The sequence below is a fragment of the Canis lupus genome, chromosome 33 (genome assembly GCF_048164855.1).
Source record: "Canis lupus baileyi chromosome 33, mCanLup2.hap1, whole genome shotgun sequence".
Classification (NCBI taxonomy): Eukaryota; Metazoa; Chordata; class Mammalia; order Carnivora; family Canidae; genus Canis; species Canis lupus.
The window spans coordinates 5,368,598-5,389,837 of record NC_132870.1 but is presented as its reverse complement, the minus strand read 5'-3'; the positions used below and the strand labels follow the sequence as shown (position 1 = coordinate 5,389,837).

At 36.0% G+C, this 21,240-nt stretch overlaps 1 protein-coding gene across 3 annotated transcripts in view; it reads left to right on the top strand.

Annotated features, from left to right (window-relative positions):
- PRKG2 (protein kinase cGMP-dependent 2) overlaps positions 1–21,240 on the top strand; it is a 99,706-nt gene that overhangs the window by 32,930 nt on the left and 45,536 nt on the right. For all 3 annotated transcript variants that reach the window (XM_072810807.1, XM_072810806.1, XM_072810808.1), the window contains exons 3-8: positions 1,999–2,165; positions 6,373–6,486; positions 7,962–8,067; positions 11,302–11,365; positions 18,805–18,882; positions 20,506–20,600. In XM_072810807.1, the coding sequence (XP_072666908.1) occupies positions 1,999–2,165; positions 6,373–6,486; positions 7,962–8,067; positions 11,302–11,365; positions 18,805–18,882; positions 20,506–20,600 (624 nt within the window). The remainder of the gene's footprint in view (positions 1–1,998; positions 2,166–6,372; positions 6,487–7,961; positions 8,068–11,301; positions 11,366–18,804; positions 18,883–20,505; positions 20,601–21,240) is intronic.

The window sequence follows — 21,240 nt, the reverse complement described above, 5'->3', positions numbered from 1 at the left end:
AAGAATAATCTGATAATATAGTATAGAATAGACCACAGGGGAAAGAGACTAGAAGCTGAAATGCTAAAAAGAAGCTATTAACGTTGTTCAGACCTAATTTTTTTTTCTTGGATTGGGGTGACATCCTTGATAAAATGGATACCTGTGATATTTTGTAAAGAGAAATGACAAGATTTGGCGATACCTTAGTTGCAGGAGGAAGTAAGCTCTCAAAGTACTCAAAGAGTTTGTGTGGCTCTAAGGATGATGGACTCACTATAGGGCAGAAGGAATTTCTTCGGTTTACTTCATGTACACCTAATGATTTGATGGAGAGGGTCACAAAGGAAGTATCCAACTCCGTGAAATTTTACTTGATGTCTAGTTTATGTTTGAGAACTTTCTGTGTAGAAAAATACCACGTTTTGAAACAGGAAAGCTAGTGATGCGAAAGAGTTTGAATTAAAGATACAGGGGAAAAAATCCTTATTTTTAGAAATCACACTGTTTGACTGAAATCAAATATGTTGTACAGAGATTGTGTTTTAGCCCACGAGGCCACTTCTCTGCCAGCTCAATAATTCTGTGATATCTACATATAAAGTATGTTAATGAAAACATTTGAAATTTATGGTAATGAAGATTGGGTAACTATTTTGAGCTACTTCTTTTCCAAAAGAAAACAGAATATTTTTAGGATTACCAACAAGAGGGCCTTGGATTTGGGGAATGAATAGATTATGAGATTGGAAAGATCTGTTGTGTCTAGTCTAGGCATACCAAGAGTCAAAACCTAGGTAAATCCAGTCTACCACCATCACCCTCTGTGTCTGAGCAAACCTAGCGAGTCCCAAGGGAGCTGACTTTAACTCAGAAGAGGCAATAGATAGAATGGAAACCATACATTCTTCAGACTCACAGACTTAGATTGAAATCCTAGGGGGATTATATTGTTTCTTACTTTGTAGTCTACGTACTGGTAAAGTAGGAATAGTAATTATCCCTCAGGATAATGGTGAAGATTAAATAAAATAGTACTATAGGCCCAATGCATGCAAGAATACATGAATAAATGAATACTGCATTGTAATTTCTTAAATATACCTTCTACCAAACCAACCAGATTTTCTTTCCATATAAAAATTATGTATCCATTAATGTTACTAATATTATTATTTATATATATCTGGAGATCTTGAGAGATGCTACATTTGTGGCAATGACAGGTAGGAGTGATAATAAAATTGACATAATGCCAGTTACAGAAAACTATTCAAAAATATTTTCAAAGGTTTACATGTGAAGTATGGTAGTTTTAAGGGTCAGTGTTGGTGGGGCTAGAAAAAAAAATTGTCCTTGACGGAAGAGTTAAAAATATACATGTGGTGAGGATCCCTGGGTGGCTCAGTGGTTTAGCACCTGCCTTCAGCCCAAGGCATGATCCTGGAGTCCTGGGATTGAGTCCCACATCGTGCTCCCTTCATGGAGCCTGCTTCTCCCTCTGCCTGTGTCTTTGCCTCTCTCTATGTGTCTCTCATGAAGAAATAAATAAATAATCTTAAAAAAATAAAACTAAAGCTGAGTGAAGTAAGTCAATCGGAGGACAAACAGTGTATGTTCTCATTCATTTGGGGAATATAAATAATAGTGAAAGGGAATATAAGGGAAGGGAGAAGAAATGTGTGGGAAATATCAGAAAGGGAGACAGAACATAAAGACTCCTAACTCTGGGAAATGAACTAGGGGTGGTGGGAGGGGAGGAGGGCAGGGGTGGGGGTGAATGGGTGACAGGCACTGAGGGGGACACTTGACGGGATGAGCACTGGGTGTTATTCTGTATGTTGGTAAATTGAACACCAATAAAAATTAATTTATTAAAAATAAATAAATAAATAAATAAAACTAAATAAAAAATAAACACATATAGGTAGTAATATCAGGAATTTAAATGAAGTAAATCTAAATAACAAAACATGGTATTCATTATTGTAACTTAACATCTCTTTTCTATTACACCAGTGAGAAGAAGCTCATTACAGATGCCCTTAATAAAAATCAGTTTCTAAAGAGACTGGATCCTCAGCAGATCAAAGACATGGTGGAATGCATGTATGGGAGAAACTACCAGCAAGGGAGTTACATTATTAAGCAAGGAGAACCAGGAAACCATATCTTTGTGCTAGCAGGTGGGTTTCACAGATTTTTCTCCTTATCATATAACAAATATTTTGCCTATTGTGTTATGATTTGTTGCAAACATTTATAAAAATGCAAAACCAGTTGCTCTGTTTGTACAAAACATAACAGACTGAGCTCATGAAATAGTAACATTGTTGATATAATCATACTGGTGATAATATTTACTGAATGCTTCTTAAATGCCAAGCATCCTATTGAACACTTTAATAGATTTCATTTCATCTTCTCACCAACTCTGTTAGGCAAGTGCTGTTACCTCCATATTACTAACGTGGACTTTGTCACAGAGAACTTAAGCAACTTATGAAAAGCCACAAAGCTCCTAAGTGGTGGAGGTAGAATGCAAATGTAGGCAATCTGACTGGAGTCCATGCTATTTATCACAGTGCTACTTACTCAACGACTGCAAAAAAGGGGTTTCTATTCAAAATGCTGCTGCTTCTGTTGACATTTTTAGGTTGTTGTAGTGTGATAAAGAAAAGTTATTTTTGTGGTTCTGTAAAATATTTTGTTTATATATGATTGACTTCAAAAAATAATTTAGGTACATGTAAGCAATATATGAATCATGTGGAATGCCTTCGGATTAATACTGGTGTTTTTAAAACCATTTAAATGGTTTTCTACATATATGCTTATAGGAACATGTTTATATGCTGGAGAAATTTTAAAAATTAGAGGATTTCTTTTTTTAATTAAATTTTTAAATTTTATTTAACTTTATTCATTCATGAAGGACACAGAGAGAGGTAGAGACATAGGCAGAGGGAGAAGCAGGCTGCATGTAGGGAGCCTGATGTGGGACTCGATCCTGGGATTCCAGGATCACACTCTGAGCTGAAGGCAGACGCTAAACTGCTGAGCCACCCAGGCATCCCAAAAAAGGGTTTCTTAAGTGCATGCCTTATAGTGGTACTCAAAAAATGATTTTAGATACAGAAGCAAGAAATTATCTGAACAGGGCATATGCTTATTGAACACTTTGTCAAATTCTGAATATCCAACCTTTTGGGATTTTAGGGAAAAAGTTAAAGTGGTTTACCCAGATGGGGTGGTAAACTAAGATTTGCTATAGCCTTTTATTTTATACTGTTAGTTCCTAGCAATCTAAGACTGCTTTTGGGATTCTTATTTCCTTAGGGCCTTAGGTATGGGGCAGAAGTTGCATATCCAAACAAATTAATAAACATATGTTATTCTATTTATATTGTATGAAAGGTTGTTTTCATATACTTTGATTCTTCAGACACACTAGTTTCATAAATATTGGTGTTTATTTGCCATAAATATCTTTGTAGACACCCTTAAAATTATACAGTCATTCTAAAGTAATTATTCTACCCAGGAAGTGAATTAGAGTCTGAATTTAGCCAGCCTTCAAGTTTTTAGGGACAGATGATCTAGAGCAATTTCTCCCTCTTTCAGCTTTTCTCTTGGCCATTTCACTTCTACTTCAGTAACATCAGAAATTCTGACAAGAAAAGATAGAAAATTAACTCAACAAATTTCATTAGAACCTGTTAGACAAGGATGAGAAACTCATGTCAGCCCATCTCGTTCCTTTTCAGTGACTCTAATGGAAGGCTAGGGCAGAGAAGAGTTAGAGCAGAAGCCAGCATCAATACAGTCATTGAAATCAGAGCTACAGCTCACATGGAAATGAAAATTGGACAATTTCTTATTTAAATTAATTATGGTGTTAACGAAGGACCAACTTGCCTGATTTAATTGATTGAGAAAATTAATTAAAAATCTCCCCTTTATGACATAAGATGTAATAATAATAATAATAGCGTATTTAGTCAATACGCTAGTCAATAATAAAAGCGTATTTAGCTTAAACTTTTGATATTCCATATAAATCTTCAGTATTGCTCAAGTTCCATGAGTCATAATCATTTAGAAAAAAAAAAAAAGCTTGAAATGCACGATGATCCATGATATCAACTTGACAGTGCCACTAAGTGGTTTCGATGGTATAGAATTTAGTTGTAATGAGATATTATTAAATTTTGCATATCTGTAGGATTTGGAGCCAACACAGAGTTTATTTATTACTATAATGTAAGTTCTATCAGAGTAAGTATCTTTTGTGTTTTGTCCATGTTGCCTCTCTGGCCATTGGACCAGTTCCTGTTACAACACAGATACTGAAATCCAATTTGGTGAGTGGATGGCTGAATAGAGATGACCTAGAGCTGCCTAGCGGTGAATTAGGCAAAGGGAAGAATAATTCTTCAAGGGAAAGAGAATAACCCCACCATTTTTCTTCCTTTAAGAATGTAGGTCTTTTTTGCATATGACCTTTTGTTAGGTAAAGTTTTAGTTTTACTTGTTCAAAGGGAAAGGAGAAAGGAATCACCAGAGCAAAAAAATTGTGAGGATTTTGCCTGACTTGCTATCTTTCCCTTCCTGCAACTGTTACCTAGATAAAGGTTAGTGTCAGGCACTCTTTCTCATTTTTATAAGCCTTAACATTTTTAGAGTAGTTTTAGGTTTGTAACAAAATTGAGAGGGAGATACTGAGATTTCCCATACTCCCCTATCCCCCCCCCCCCCCCCCCCCGCCCACACACATGCATAGCTTCCACTGTCATCAACATCACTTACCAGAGTGGTACTTTTTTTTTTTTCTAACCAAGGATGAATCTATATTGATATGTCATCAAAGTCCATAGTTTACCATAGGGTTCATTTTTGGTGTTGTACCTTTTATGGGTTTAGGCAAATGTATAACGACATATATTATAATACCATGCAGAGTATTTTCACTGCCCTAAAAATTCTCTGTGCTCCTCCTGTTCATCTCCTCTAGCCCCCATCCCTGGCCACCACTAATCTTTTCTTCCTCCATAGTTTTCCTTTTTCCAGAATGTCATATTGCTGGAATCATAGAGTATGTAGCCCTTTCAAATTGACTTATTTCACTAAGTAGTATGCACTTGAGGCTCCTCCTGTCTTTTCATGGCTTGATAGCTCATTTCTTTTTAAGTGCTGAATAATATTCCATTGTCTGGATGTACCACAGTTTATCTATTTGTCCATTGAAGGACATCTTAGTGCTTTTTAAGTTTTGGCAATTATAAGTAAAGCTGCTATAAATATCTGTGTTCAGGTTTTTATGTGAATCTGAGTTTTGAACTCCTTTAGGGAAATACTGAGGAAGGCAGTTGCTGCGTTGTATGGTAAGAGCATGTTTAATTTTGTAAGAAATTGCCACACTGTCTTCCAAAGTGACTGTCCCATTTTGTGCTTCCATCAGCGATGTAGGAGAGTTCCTGTTGCTCCACATCTTCACTAACATTTGGTGTTATCAGTGTTCCAGATTTTTGTCATTCTACTAGGTGTGTGGTGTCACTTAATTGTTGCTTTAATTTGCTTTTCTCTGATGACATATGATGTGGAGCATCATTTCATATGTTTATTTACCATCTATCTTCTTTAGTGAGTGTCTGTTAAGCTCTTTGGCCCATTTTTAAATGATTGTTTTCTTTTTGTTGAGTTGTAAGAGTTCTTTGTATCTTTTGCAAAACATCCTTTTATCAGATGTATTTTTTGCAAAAATATTTTCTCCCAGTCTATGGCTTGTCTTCTAATTCTCTTGATACTGTTTTTCTCAAGCACTTTTCTTAGCAACTTTAATTTACTAATTCATTTCAATGATTGAGTGGTTAAACAACAGTGGAGGCGTGGTGAAGTTACTTCCCCAAGGTTACATAGCCAATGATTGGTCAGAGCCAGGCAGTCGGACTCCAGGGCCAATGTATTTCTCAGTTATGACAAATTAGTCTTTCTGTTAATGTGAATGGCTCTGCTGTGTTTTCAAGGCATACAGTGATTATTGTGTTCCTTGGACAAGAGAAATAGTTTTATATGCTACATTTTCATGGGGTAGAATGAATTTTAAATACAAGACTTGGCATCCACTGCTTCAGGGGAAGAACTTGGTAACAATGATAATAATATTAACAAAAGCTAACACTAACAGGCAGGGTAGGTAACTCTTTCTTTCAAGGTAATTAGCTAATAATGAGTAAATGATTTCACCCTGGACCACAGTATTATAATGAGAATCATAAGGTATGTTGCTGTTATGCTTTGTATACTTTCTGATTGTCTTATTTTTGTGACTTATGGAATCCAGATGGATTCTGATTGTGGGTTTTTTTTTTTTTTTTTAATTCTGATTGATAGAGGGCCGACTAGAGGTATTCCAAGGGGAGAAATTACTATCATCCATCCCTTTGTGGACTACGTTTGGGGAACTAGCCATTTTATACAACTGTACAAGAACTGCCTCCGTGAAAGGTAATGGGAGTGAAATGCTATACTTTTGAATTGTTACCCAATCTTTATGAAGATGTCAGTCATTATTGCCTGCTGAGTATCTTTGTCTCTCATTGTGCCCCGCAGGCTGTTGTTAATGGAAATACTGTGCTTACAGGATTTATATTGAAAGCGCTTATCTAAACAATTCAACTTAAGAGAACCTTTTTTTTTTTAAGAGAACCTTTTATATGCAGATACCTGCATATAAAATATGAAAATAGCTTTATATTCTTGAATTATTCCAATATTTGCTTTAATTGCCACTTCACTTTTTTTTTTAATTTTACTGTGAAAACATCTGTGTTTGGCTTATCCAGAATGTTTGCTTTTCTTTTTTTTTTTTTTTTTTTTTTTAATGTTTGCTTTTCATTCTCCATGATGTTCTGATCATATTATAAACCAGAAAAATTAATGAAGCCAAGGAAGATATATAAATATCAAAAGGGATTGAATTAATTGATGAGAGCTTTCATAAGTGACTTTTGGGGTTAGTTTAAGGGTTCCTATTTTTATTGACTTTATTCATGGTAATCTTGGGCAGAATTAATTAGCTGTGTTTCTCAGTGTTTAGGACTGGCTTAAGCATCTCAGAATTGCTGCAGGATTTGATAAAAATGCAGATTCTGGGGCTTCATTCCAAACCCAAATTAGAATCTTTGGCAATGGAGCCTAGGCATCTATGTTTTTATCAAGAATGTCAAGATAAATCTAATTCACTCTAAAGTTTAGTAAACCAAAGCTTTGGATTTTGATTTATTTTATAGGCTCTCATTACTTCTTTGTTTCTTTTTTAATTACAATTGTAATTTCATCTAGATTTTTTGAGCTGCTACTTCTGCTCTTCTTCCTTTTTAGATTTTATTCTTGCTTTCCATGTCTTTCCTATAAAAAATTGTCTCAAAAACTGTCTTGCATAATCTCTATGAAAATGATTTGTATGCACTTTATACAAAAGTAACCATAGAGATCCTTAAAATATATTGGCTCTCATTAGCTACAATGTCTGAACAACATAAAAAGATATAAAAACATACTCATACACTCAGAGATCTTTAACTTCCAATTATCAACTTGTGAATTCTTCACTCTTATGTAGCTACAAGCTGGCTGGTTTTCTCTTGTATCACAGCACAAATCTGAAATACATCCTGATGATGTGGTATGTAATTAGGAATTGCAAACTAATTTTGATATCATCCTAAGCAAAACATAATTAGAAAGGAAATCTTTTGCTACTCACTTCCAAATCATGGTTCATTTCAAAGCCAAAGATGATTTTATAAAACTACCCACTAGTTATGTCACTACTTCCTCCCATTTGCATGTTAAATAATGCATTTTCTAAGAAATATCATTTTATGAGAATATATGAAAAATTTATTGATTAACATTTTGGAATGTTTTCTTAATGTGGGGCTAAACAATATTTTATTATTTTCTTGATTTTTCTAAAGCTCTTACCAATGTTAAGACTTGGGCACTAGATCGAGAGGTATTCCAGAACATAATGAGAAGGACAGCTCAAGCTAGAGATGAACAGTACAGAAACTTCCTCAGAAGGTAAGAATAACCCATTGGTGGAAAGAATAGAAGATGGTGTAGCCTTATTGTAGATATGTTGGGTTTATCACAATAATTATTTTATTACAGCTTTTCTCATTTAAGCATTTTCCACATGACTAAACCACAGGAACAAAAGTATTCCCTTGCAGTAAATGTAACTATGTAGGAAAATTATATTTAATTTCCATTAGCCTTGCACACTGATTTATGCCTTTCACTAATTTTGCCCTTGTATTGATAGAGTCATTGAATATAGTATAGAAAAATATACAAAAAAAATCCTAAAATGTTCACCTGGGCTGCTCAGTTGACTTTGAAAGACATCCTGTAACTTGAAAGTGTGTAGCAAAAGATAATCTTCCTAATAATGCCTTGGTTAGAATAAGATTAAAATTAATTTATTTTACTGCCTTAAATTGCTTTACCCGAGACATTTTTTCTCATTTATATAGCCACGTCATTTTCCAAATTAATATTATTTGTAGCAAATTAACTTGCCAGAAATGTTAATATGCTTGTCATGATGACACAGATCCTTGGAACACATTTTGTGAGCTATTCCATATCCCCCAAAATTTGTATGCATCAATTCATAGAGAAACAAATACCTGTCTCACTGAAAAAGCCAGTTATGAATATAAAAAGATTTTTTCTGGAGAACCTAAGTTCTTTATTTAAACTATTTCTGCGTTTCTTTGTGGGAGTTTTGGCAATCTCTAAAGCTGTAGTACATACTATAATGAAATGTTACCTATGGTAAGTGATAATAATAATAATAATAATAAATTGTAAGCTCTTTTTAATTATAGTGATTTTTATGTTGGATAACTAGCCTGCAAAGTCAATGATTTTGGAGCTGTACAATGTCTCATATATACTAAGGACTCAATAAATAGTGAATAAATGTATTGTTAATCAGTAGAACATTGTAGGTGTTAAGGGTTCTTCTGTAGACTCTGATTTACCCTCCCAGAGATAACACAGACTCTCGGCAAAGAACTGCAGTAGTGATAAGCAAGTGCCTTACCTAAATGCCAACCAGCACTTCAGCTGACATGTTGTGGAGTCTGTCGAGTCTAGGTAACCTAAACTCCAACAACCGAGCAACACAGGTCAGCACTGAAAGCTAATGAACTACACTCATGCAATTGTCCAAGAAGGGATAAATAAATCTACCAGTGCTTGTGAGTTGCCTTTGAATGTGTGAGATAAAACTTGAGCCTCTAGGCGTGGCATTTTGTTCCCTTGGAGTCTAGGGTGTTCTTAGTAGAAGGAATTCAGAGAAATTACTAGTACATAAACCTTCTTCCTTCTTTCTTCCTTTTGTTATCTCATTCATGAATTCATTTAACAAATACTTATTGCTGGGCCCTAAACATTGTGTTCAGTGGCCATCCAAATAAACCTTATCTCTTTATGAAAGGGAAACAGATTAAAGATTTTTCCTCATATCAATTTCCTCATTAATCTTCCGGGGTGATAGATTTACAGGAGAGACTTTTCATTAACTTTATAGATCCCAGTTTGGACCAGAAGCAGAACTTTCACAATGAGTGTATGTTAATCAATGACAAGTTCTGGTTACCTTTTACCTTTCCATTCATATAAAGGTAGATTACAGAAAGACATTTCATTTGGTTTCATAATATACAGTAAGCTCTTTCTTTTCCCATGTACATCTTTTTATTATAAAGTATGTAATATATGTACAAAAGGTATATAGTGCATATGTAAGCTATAAAACATAATAACAAAATGCTATTGTAGCGTCATTAAGCTACTTTCTGCCCAACCTAGGAACTAGAACATTAGCAACATTAATTGTTGTTTTCACATGCTCCCCATTCATTTCTCAGCTTCCTACATGTCTCTTCTTGGGGGTGGTCGGTATTCTGAAGTTTAGTAATCATCCTGGTATTCCTTATCACCTTGCCTATAGCATGATTTTACCTCTTTTTGAACTTAAAAAGAAAAAAAAACAGTGTTATTTTTGTAACTCAGTTTTTTATTCAATATCATTACGTTTTTCTGTTTCATCCATCTGGTTGGTTTAGCCATTTCTCCTGTTGTAGAATTTACTTATCTGAGTCTACTACAGTGTGTTTATCTGTTCTCCAAGTGGGGTGTGTTCTGGTGTTTTGCAATTACAAACAATTCTGATATGAACATTCTATCCACATCTCCTGGCTATGTGCCTCCTTGTGCACACATGCAAGGGTCCATCTAGAGCTAGCTTTTCAAAAATTAGATCCAGTTATGTATTTTTAGAGCATCATTTTTCCCTTAGAGATGTCAAATTTTAGATAGGTAAGTAAAGAAGTATTTATCTTACAGATAATATATGAACAGTCATGAGTAAAAATGGATAAAGTCAAAGAGAAATTTCTCTAAAAGAATTTAATCATTTGACTGGCTAATCATACTGAGTGGAATTTCTGATTTTAAAAAAAGATTTCATTTATTTATTTGAGAGAGAGAGAGTGTGTGTGTGTGAACACAGGAGTGGGAGGGTCAAAGGGAGAGGGAGAAGCAGACTCTCCACTGAGCAGGGAGCCCAATAACGTGAGGCCCAATGACCTGAACCCAAGGCAGATGGTTAACCTACTGAGCCACCCAGGCACCCCTGATTTTTTTTCAAATAATAACTTCCAGTATTCTATTTCATTCTCTGCATATTATCTGTAAAAACATTCCAGTTACATGCCCCTGGTTACCATTAATTTTGAGACTGTACAGTATGACTAATAATCAAAGATCATTTCCATGCTAATTCTTATATTCCCCCCTGGATTCAGCCTTTACTTAATTACAAGGATTTAGATGAAAATCTGATCCTCCTCTGGAAGCAGAGCTCCTCACTCATATTAATAAAAGAGATACTGAGATGTGGAGGGAAACAAATTTCTGGATGTGATTCACTCTGAAAACCAACAACAAATATGAAATGGCTTTTTTCCCTCAAACAGACAAATTTTTTTTTCTCTTTATGGTATCTTACTATATTTATTTATTTGCCTGTGATACATAACTGTGATTACATGTGGTTATATAATTTCAATGTATTTGAAATTCAGTTATTTATGTGTGATATATTTTGGAGGTTTACTTTGGAAAAATTAAAGTGCATCATATTTTTTTTAGATGTGGGTAAAATTTTTTTGAACTACATATAGGTGCATATTTATAGTTTAATTCAGTAAGATAACTAAGGGTTTCTTTTTAATTTTGAAGTGTATCCTTGCTGAAGAATTTACCTGAAGATAAATTAACCAAGATCATTGACTGCTTGGAAGTGGTAAGAAAATTTAAAGGAAAAAATACATTTCATTAGAAGACCATAGAATCTAGTTGTTATTAGCATTGTAAATGAATGACAAGGAAAAGATGGTAGGTTGCTAGGCTATTGAGTCCAGGAGCCTTTTTGTGAAAAACCTTGGACTACCACATAGGGAACTGAGAGGCTGGGATAGGTTTAGGTGACTGTTCTGGAATTTATAAAAGGAAATTGGACTTGCATGTGTAAAGTGACATTTGATTTACAAACTTTAATCTTTTTAGTACATTTTATAAAACTAATCTGCCTTACTGGATAGGCATTTGATTTTCTGCAGTTAACATCACAATCCCGTGTAGAGTTTTCCAGTATAAAGCAGTCAGTGATGCTTAATTAGGTAATGGAGTAGAGAAGGATACATTGGAGCTTTTGGGAATAGCCCCCTGAATCAGGCTATGAAACAGCTCCATAGTTTAAAATTCAACACCATGAAAAGACATTTAAAAACCCTTGCATTTAAGGAGCACTTTACCTATTTTAATATCTAGGGGAAAACAGTGTATTGGAATGTGTTCAAAAACTCATATAAAAAAAAAACCTCATATGAGGCATCATCCAGATGGTTGGTTCTAGTCCAAGGCTAGTCAAGTCTTTTTGTGAATAAAGCTTTTATAACATGTACCTTGGATTCTAGTGATATGCATTATATGAAAACCTCTTCAGATTTCAGAGAATAAAATTCAAAGCAAATAATTTCTCTCTGATTTTTTTTTGGGGGGGGGGTGTCAATTTCGTTGAAACCAGAATGGGCTTTTACAGAATGTAAAAGGAGGTAAGGATTAGTAAAGAAGTCTGACTTCTTTCAAGTCTGACATGCTGACTTGAAGCTTTTATAAAGCTGTTCTCTGTGGAAGCTGTAAAAATCTCTACAAGACTGATTGTTGACAGATTCATACCTCTGTCAATCACAATATACAATGTAAACTAATATCTGTTGAGAAGGGAGCACTGACCATTTTATCCTTAAGAGTAAGTGACACCAGTAATGTTTCCATTTACAATTCATGGAAACTGTCCAGCAGTTTATCAAGGACAGGCCCTGATGACACAGTGCCTGGCCTTGTGTCCCCAGAGTATAGAGATATGAAGTCATTTTCAAGAGGACTGCTTGCCCCGCATCTCCTGGGATTTTCCCAGTGTAACATAACCCAACCACAGATGTTACAAATTAATAATTCATCCTAATTTCTGAGAGTGTGTGTTAAAGCTGGAGTAGCCCTATATTTTTTTTTTAACTGAGGAAATCTGTTTTTAATATAATACTAATAGAGTAGATTCACCAGAGGGGAATTCCATGCTAACAGCAAATATTAAAATTTAGTATCATTAAAAATAAATGGTAAATTAGACATTTATTGCAGCCACAGGCAACAGCTACAGAATATATATATGAGGGTGCAAATCCAGTATTAATTAACACACAATTTGAGTTTGAAAGTTTTCATCTTTTAAAACACCCTAGAAAGGCTTTATTATATCTCAGCATTTGCAGACAGCAGCACAATTTATAAAGGTCCCTTTATTCATACCTGGCAAACAAATGTGTCTCTATAGTGTGTAAAAATTCTCAAATGCTAAAGTGATTAGCAAGGGAGTAATGGGATCTATTTAGCGTTAAGAAAAGCACATAATTTACCAGCATAGCTTGGACTAATGACCCATCAACAGGCTCCTGACAACAGCCAATCACTAATGCATTGGAGTTATAACAGGACGCCTGCTGAGTTCCAGGACCAGCTGTCCCATAATCTTTGAAAAACAAAACAAAACAAAAAAAAACAAAAAACAAGCTGAATCTGGCATGCTGTTTAGGAATTGATTTGGGAGGTTTTTAATTTTTATGTGGGGACAGGGAAGGGATATCGGAATATCCCATCACCAAGCAGTTGATCTGAAGTGTTTGTGAACACTTTGACCACTGCACATTTAGATAAATGGCTCCGATTTTCCAGTATCCTGGGAGCGTTTCTTGCTTTAGCTTAAATCACTCATTCAATTCTAGAAGTAGGCATCACCTTTAAGCCTCAACTTGTGTTCTGATGAGAAAACAGTACCAACGCATTCAAGAGGTAACTAGTGAACATCATGAGGTGTGTTACAGATTCCGAATGCAGTGCTGGTGTTAATGGTGATGAAAATGATAACGTGAATTCTGCACCTGGCGATTGTGCAGTAAGGAGCACAAAGTGGAAGGAGTTTCTGTTCACACAAGAAGCATGGGATTTGATTGTGGTTGATCAAAATGTCACCTTACTTTTGTTAGAGAGCTTTGATATGTGATCCAGTGGCCCTCTGCACTGTGACTCTGATGTGACATCTTTCATGAAACTGGAGGTATAGTAGTAGTAGGCTGAGGTGGGGTCACGTGGAATATTATTGCCCTTACCCACATCACCCGTGATGCTGCTTGAAAGGTGGATTCCCGGGTACTACCTTGCATTTACTGAATCAGAAACTCCGGGTATTGGCCCAGAAATGCTCACTTCAACAATTTATGTGATTCTTATGCTTATTAAAGTTTGAGAGCACTACTTTAAAGTCATGAATAGAATACCTGTATTTAGAGTTTGCCATAGTCTATCTCTTTATTCAGAGATTTTCCAATATTCGTAGTTTTTAAAAAATCTAATTTTCATTCTTTTAGTTCCTGCTAACACCTGCATAAACCAGAGGGTTTTCTTATTTTAATGATTACATCCAGAGTCATAAGAAAGTTGAGATAACTGTGGATTTTGTCTGTTTATGGACCAGTTAGCTAAAGGTGGGGCAGCTGAGTGTCATAGAAAGTTCACTAGTCCAAAGTGTGGAGATTAGTGTTTATGGTCAAGCTTCTGTCAGTAACAGCTGTCAATTAATAATGGTAGGCAGTAGAGTTTCCTCATCTACAAAATAAGGGCATGTCGGCCAGATACCTACAGGCTCCTTCAACGTTTCGTTACAGAATTCTAGATAGTTGGCTCACTCAGGTGAGAGGAATTTCTGTGGGTTTTCATTTTGTAGGCTCTAGTTCCTTGGAAATAAGCAACAGGTACTAAATTTCGCCTGAATGGTTGATAAGGGTCCACCTGATCCAAATGTATTTGCTTTAAAATATCTAAGGTATTTTAACTATCATACTTGGGCAAAAAAAAAAAAAAAATTGTTGGTGAGAACCCAAATAACTGTATACACTTTTTTAAACAACCAACTTGGGTACATAGTTACATGATGCAGAATGTGTGTGTGTGTGTGTGTGTGTGTGTATCATGCGTCTGATTGTGTATCATCAATACTTCCCTGTGATGAAGATTTCTAGCCACATGCTAAAGACTAACGAAGCTATAGGCTTGCTACTTGGTCTTGGTTCTCCATCACTTTGGGTTTTTCTTCTGGTTTTATACATATTATTATAGGCATTTAGGCTTTAGCATTTTCTAGATATCACTGACTGAGCATTTTCTTTATAGCAAAAAACTCTTCGCATCTTTATTTTTTTTTTAATTTTTATTTATTTATGATAGTCACAGAGAGAGAGAGAGAGAGGCAGAGACATAAGCAGAGGGAGAAGCAGGCTCCATGCACCGGGAGCCCGACGTGGGACTCGATCCCGGGTCTCCAGGATCGCGCCCTGGGCCAAAGGCAGGCGCCAAACCGCTGCGCCACCCAGGGATCCCTCTCTTTGCATCTTTAGCTACTGCTGTGCTGTGTATAGTTTTCTTCTGACCTCTACCGCTTAGTCTGCCCTGGGATTGATTTCCTTATTTTTACCTCTTGCTATATGCTAAGTAACTACTCTCAGGGTTTCTACATGTCTTCTTTAAAAATATCTTTTTCAGACTCTGGGTCACAGCTCATTAGTAGATCAGGAAATTAATTTGGAGGAACATTTAAAAAAATATCAGTAGTAAGTATAAATATGATTTAAATATATTTCAATTTTATGTAAATGTTTCTATGTGTGCATGCTTACATATGTATATATGGGTGTACACCTAAAATGTATTTTTTTACTGTAAGTCAGAGTAAAAAATGCTTGAAAATCATGGCTCCAGAGGACAGGGTCTATGGCTTCTTGGTCCTATAAGGGACCCCTTTGCAGCATAACCACAGGACAATAACCACACTGTTTGCATTTCTCTTTTTGGTGTTGGAGACCACCCTGGCTAGACTGGCTGCACTCCCCAGTTGACAAATACTGGCCAGTCTGGCATCATAGCCAGTACTTACCACCATATATTTTTGGTCTGACCTACATCCACAGCCTTTTCTGATCTATGAAGTTACTGTCAACACACTGGGAGGTATTATTTATCTTCCTCCCATGGTTTTGAGTGACAAAGAGCCATCCCTAGGAAAAATACCACTAGGAAGGTTGCCCCTTAAGAAACAATAAGGCTCTTTCTCAGTATTCCCTTTCAAGCTTCGCCTTAGCTTCTCTGACTGGCAGGAATTAAAGCCACACATCTGCGCACACCAGAGGCTTTATAATAGCTGAAGAACAGTCTACCAGCACTTTAGAAATTCTCCATGTCTCTTCTGTTCCATGTGGGTAGTGGGGAGTGAGATAGGGGTGGGAACAGGAGACATTATAGAGCAGACTGTCTGAAATGGGGACATCTAACTTGACACCAGTAGTCCCAGTTAAAGAGAATTGAACAGTAGCTGCATCATGAAAATGCCAAACCATGGAGTGTGGTCACTTACTCAGACACCGAGGCTCATGATCATCTCAACTGTGAAATTGAGCTTGTGTGTGGCGACAGTCTGTGATAAAGCTAAGACGAGGCTGAATAGAGCTGGAGTAAGCAAACCAGGATTCAAGAAACTCAAATATCATTTTCCAAATAAAGTAGAGGTTTGTCCGTTGCTCACATAACAGTCCATGAGGATAGTCCCTGGTGGCTACACAGAAGGAACTCAAGTCAGGGGGTATATGATCCCCTTCCCAAGATCTCTCTATGAAGACACGTGCCTGAAATGGCTTACTTATGGACCTGGCCCAGAGGCGGCACACATCACTTCTGCTAAGGTTCTTTTAACAGGAAGTTAATCACATGCTATAGCTAACAGGGAGGCTGGGGCATGTAGTTAGCTGAACAGCCAGATATATTGTAGAAGGCTTTGATGGCCAGCTCTCAGGCCCTTTGACAGGAATTAAGAGGTACCAGGTGCTTAGTGTTTATCAAATGTGCTATCAGATGCTTTAGATACATTATCTCAGCATTAGGTGTGGTAGGTCATGCCATTTTAATTCTATGGAAAAGTAAACTGAGGTCCAGAAGGTTTAAGTAACAGCTATGCAAACCATTATCATCTTCCTCCTTAACATGGCAATCATTAATTGAGTATTTACTATGTTTCAGGTACTTTTCACACATCAAAACATGGTCATGAGTTGGTTTATTGTGGTAAGCAGAACGGACTCCCCCCAAAATGTCCCAGATCCTAGTGCCTGGAATGTGTGAATATGTTATGTTAAGTGGTAAAAGAGACTGGGAAGATGTAATTAAGATTCAGGACCTTAAAATAAGGAGATTGTTTCAGATTATCTGGGTGGGATGAATATAATTACTTGAGCCCTTAAAAGCAGAGAATTTTCTCTGGCTGGCATCAGAGAGATGCAGCAGAAGTGGAAGTCCGAGAGATTTCAAGTCCAAGAAGAATTCGATTAGCCATTGCTGGTTATGAAGCACAGGGGGCTCTGTGCAAGGACTTAAGAGAGGTCTATAGGAACAAAGGGGCTGGCAGCCAGCATGGAAAGGAGACCTTATCCTGTAACCTCAAGAAACTGAATTCTTCCAACAACCTGATTAAACTTGAAAGTGATTTTCCTTCAGAGCCTTCAGAAAGGAACACAGCCTGTTACTTTGAGTTAGTCTTGAGAGATCCTTATACAGAAAAATCCAGGTGAGCCATGCTGTGCCTGGACTCTTTGGCACATGGAAACTGTGAGATAATAAATGGATGTTGTTAGAAGCCACTAAGAAATGCGTGGTTATTTGTTACAGCAGCAATAGAAAACTAATGTACTTCTCTAAATCTCTGAAGGTAAATGTGCTTATTTGAACTTTTTGGGTTGATGGATGTGAAATTCAAAGTAGAATTGGGATTTGAATCTAGATGTGTTTGGCTTCAGAGTACTTTTCCTCCTAAGATGTTTTGCTCCTTTCCATGAAATGTTGAAATGTCTTATAAAATGTACATAGGGCTATGTAAATAAAAGGTATGTTTATTCATATTAGGAGTAATATTTATTTCAAAAATGTACATAGGTTTTAGGAGTAAATGACCAAAAAGGATATTGAAATACAGCAGACCCAAAAGTAGTTTTGTTTGGATTTTATTTTCGAATCTAGAAGAAAAAGAGAGAGCTATTATATTGTTAATTATGCCTTTTTAGGGCAGCCTGGGTGGCTCAGCAGTTTAGCGCCTGCCTTCAGCCCAGGGCATGATCCTGGAGACCTGGAGTCCCACATCGGGCTCCCTGCATGGAGCCTGCTTCTCCTTCTGCCTGTGTCTCTGCCTCTCTCTCTGTATCTCTCATGAATTAATAAAAATATTTTTAAAAATGCCTTTTTAAATAAATCAAACAGGCCCATTTTTGTTTATATAAATAATTAAGAGATCCATTTTAGTTCTGTGACTTTGAGACAATGTTAAAGTGACATAGAGGTGAACGGTTTAATCCATCTTTTGTTTCCTAAGAGACTGAATTGTTTGTTTGATCTGACAAATGGATGAATTATTTTGCCCTGCCCAAGAATTCTCTGATGACATTGCACATATGTGAAGAAAACAAAGAAATAAGTGGATAAGGATAAGCCTACACTGAAAAACATAATTTACATGTGAAAAATTCTAATGTTGATCTTTTATGATGATAAATCTTTGAAAAGAATCCATATGAAAGAGCTACTTACTATGTACTTAGAGTTTTCCTCGCCTTTGCTCTTCAAGGAATTAGAAATTGAGTCTAATATTCCTGATGTCCACTGGAGCTAATATTTTCTATTTATTAGATTATCTTTTTCTAAACTCTAAACCCAATTTCAAACTGCTTACAGCTCACTGAACAGCTTGTATTTAGATTATTTGGGTGAAAGCTCACTTGTGTATCAGCGATTATTGCTTTGCTCTCATTTCTCTTCATGTTCTTTAGTCTCCATGCTTGAAAATCGGTCTTTCAGGTGAATTTTCTCTGGGAAAGATAAACATTCATGCAGGTAATAAAGCAAAGTCTCCTTACTTTTCTACAGCTTATGACTGCAACATTCAAGAAGATTACAGTGACAATAAACAACAAATATAACGAATGGGCATGGAATGCTCATTTCAAAGACACGAGGAGTTCTATTTCATTTCTACCTTCATTTATATATCTCTACTGGATTTAACCTTTTCTTTTTCTCTCATTCCAATAGGAATACTATGACAAAGGAGATTATATTATTAGAGAGGGTGAGGAAGGAAGTACCTTCTTCATCTTAGCAAAAGGAAAGGTGAGTATTAATTACAGCTTACCTAAAGTACTTAATCAAAAAGTCTGTTCACATTAGCTTGCCATAAACACACTAGTGCTCAGCACGACACCATAGGAAAACTTCTGCCTTAAACAGGTAAAGGAGCTTCTACTCAGAAGAGTCTTGTGGGGTTTGGTCTGAGCACTGGGTTTGGGGGATGAAAGACCTGTGATGGGTTCTAGTAGAGACAGTAACTTCTTAGTGACCCTAGGCAGGTCGCTTGACTTCCTTTGGATCTCTTTTAATTGTTCATAAGGTGACTGGATTCTTTCTAAGATCCTTTTTTTTTTTTTCTAAGATCCTTTTTATCTGTGATTCTCCAAAAGCCCACAGGTTCAAGATCAGGGCTGGAAAATTTTTCCATCTGATAGATGCGATAAGCAGCAACAGGTAGGGGAGAATGAACTCGGCAGTTGAAGACAGCAGTGGCCAGGCATGAAGCTATAGAACAATATGGCTCCAGACTTCAACTCATATACTATAGCTCAAGTTGATTTAGATGCTAATGAAAATTTTAGGCTAGTGTATATACTGTAGATCTTTTTCTTTAATATTGAGTGGATAACATGTTACCAGTTATTCCTATGTTGACTCTCTACAATGTTCCTCAGAGATAAAAGGCATTAGCGAAGTACTGAATGACAGAGTGAAATCTTGATTATACAAATGTTTTAACAAATGTGCTTTCTTCCATGGGAGAATTTGTCATCAGAGAGTTGAGCACTGCTATTGGTGAATTGATTTGTGGTTGAACCTTGAACTGGTCACCCAGCGAGGGAAAAAAAGATTAACATGATAATTTCAAACCTCAGAAACTCAACACTCAAAAACACTTTTTATCATTTCTCCCCAACCTGGACTCCATGCTTTGAAAGCATTCTGACTGATAAACAAATTGCACTTAATGTTTTTTAAAAATTTTAATTCATTGTGATTTCCATAGTGCTATTCAGAATTTCTAATCAACATGAAGCAACCCTTGTGATCATGTTGAATTGGCGCAATTCTAGCTACAAACAAGGAATATTAAAGTTTTTATTTGGTCCTGCCATGGGAGTTCTTAAACTCACCTGGGCCATGGATCACACTGAGATACCTATGAAAGTTATCACCCTTCTCCGTATCCACATTTTCCATCCAGTTTTAGAGGGTACGCAGGATTCAACAAGTTAATCATGGACACAATTCAGAACTCTGACACTTAGCCTTATTCCTGATTAATCTGTCAATACTCTGGCTTTTTGAAAAAAGTAGAAGTTCCCGCAGGATCATTATTATTTGCTTTGAATAGCCCTATAAAGGAATCGCTAGATTCACATAAAAATTTTTTTAACTTTCAGAGGAGTTATTTGAATGGAGAATCTTCCTCTTACACACAGGTAGTCACTTGGTCGTGTTAAATCACAGGATTTGGCAGTCCCTCCAAATGAGATGATGGTAGTAAGATTATCTAACTACTGAAAGTTAAAGCTAAGGCTTGGCTATTTCCTTATTTTAGTCAAATTTATAAAGGTCTGGAAGGTCTGGTTGAATGGATATGTGTTCAGATTCTCATTTTTTTTCTTGTTTCCCCTCTCTTTTTAAATGTTTAACATCCTTTAGGTAAAAGTCACCCAGAGCACAGAGGGCCATGATCAACCACAAGTGATAAAAACACTGCAGAAAGGAGAATACTTTGGAGAAAAAGCTCTTATCAGGTAAATCCATGAATTTCTGTCCCATACTTAAATAAGTCTTTGATTGCTTTACGTGGTGCTCGCTTCGGCAGCACATATATTAAAATTGATTGCTTTGCGTGTGCAACTACTCATTTAGAGATGTCAAATTGAACTACCAAACTAATGTCAGCAAATATTCAGGAATTAAACAAAAGTTCTAAACTGAATGCTAAAAATTTTGTGTTTATGCATGAAATAAGTGGACTGATTTTGTACAGAGAAGAAATGGGGAAGGCTTAAATTTGCTAGTGAAAATAAAATTTGTGTCCTGTCAGAATCTTTACTTGAAAAGAGTCAGAGAAAGAGATTGAAATACATGAGAATTATAATTTTCCTTTAAGGACAAGTTTTTATATTTCCAAAGTTTAAAATATTGCCATTTTCCCCTTCTCAAAAAATTATCAAATAATGACTTTACATATTTTGTATGCTTTCAAATCATTATGCCAAAAGCAATAGCTTCTTAAGAATTTTTACCAGGTCATTTTGCAAGTTTTAGAAACAACTCAAAATAGTGTATATGAAACTTATACCTGAATCTTACGTCTTTTGAGATATGAGTTTATCTACTCTTGATCTAACTGATGGAAGAAATATTTATAAAGATCAATCAAATGTC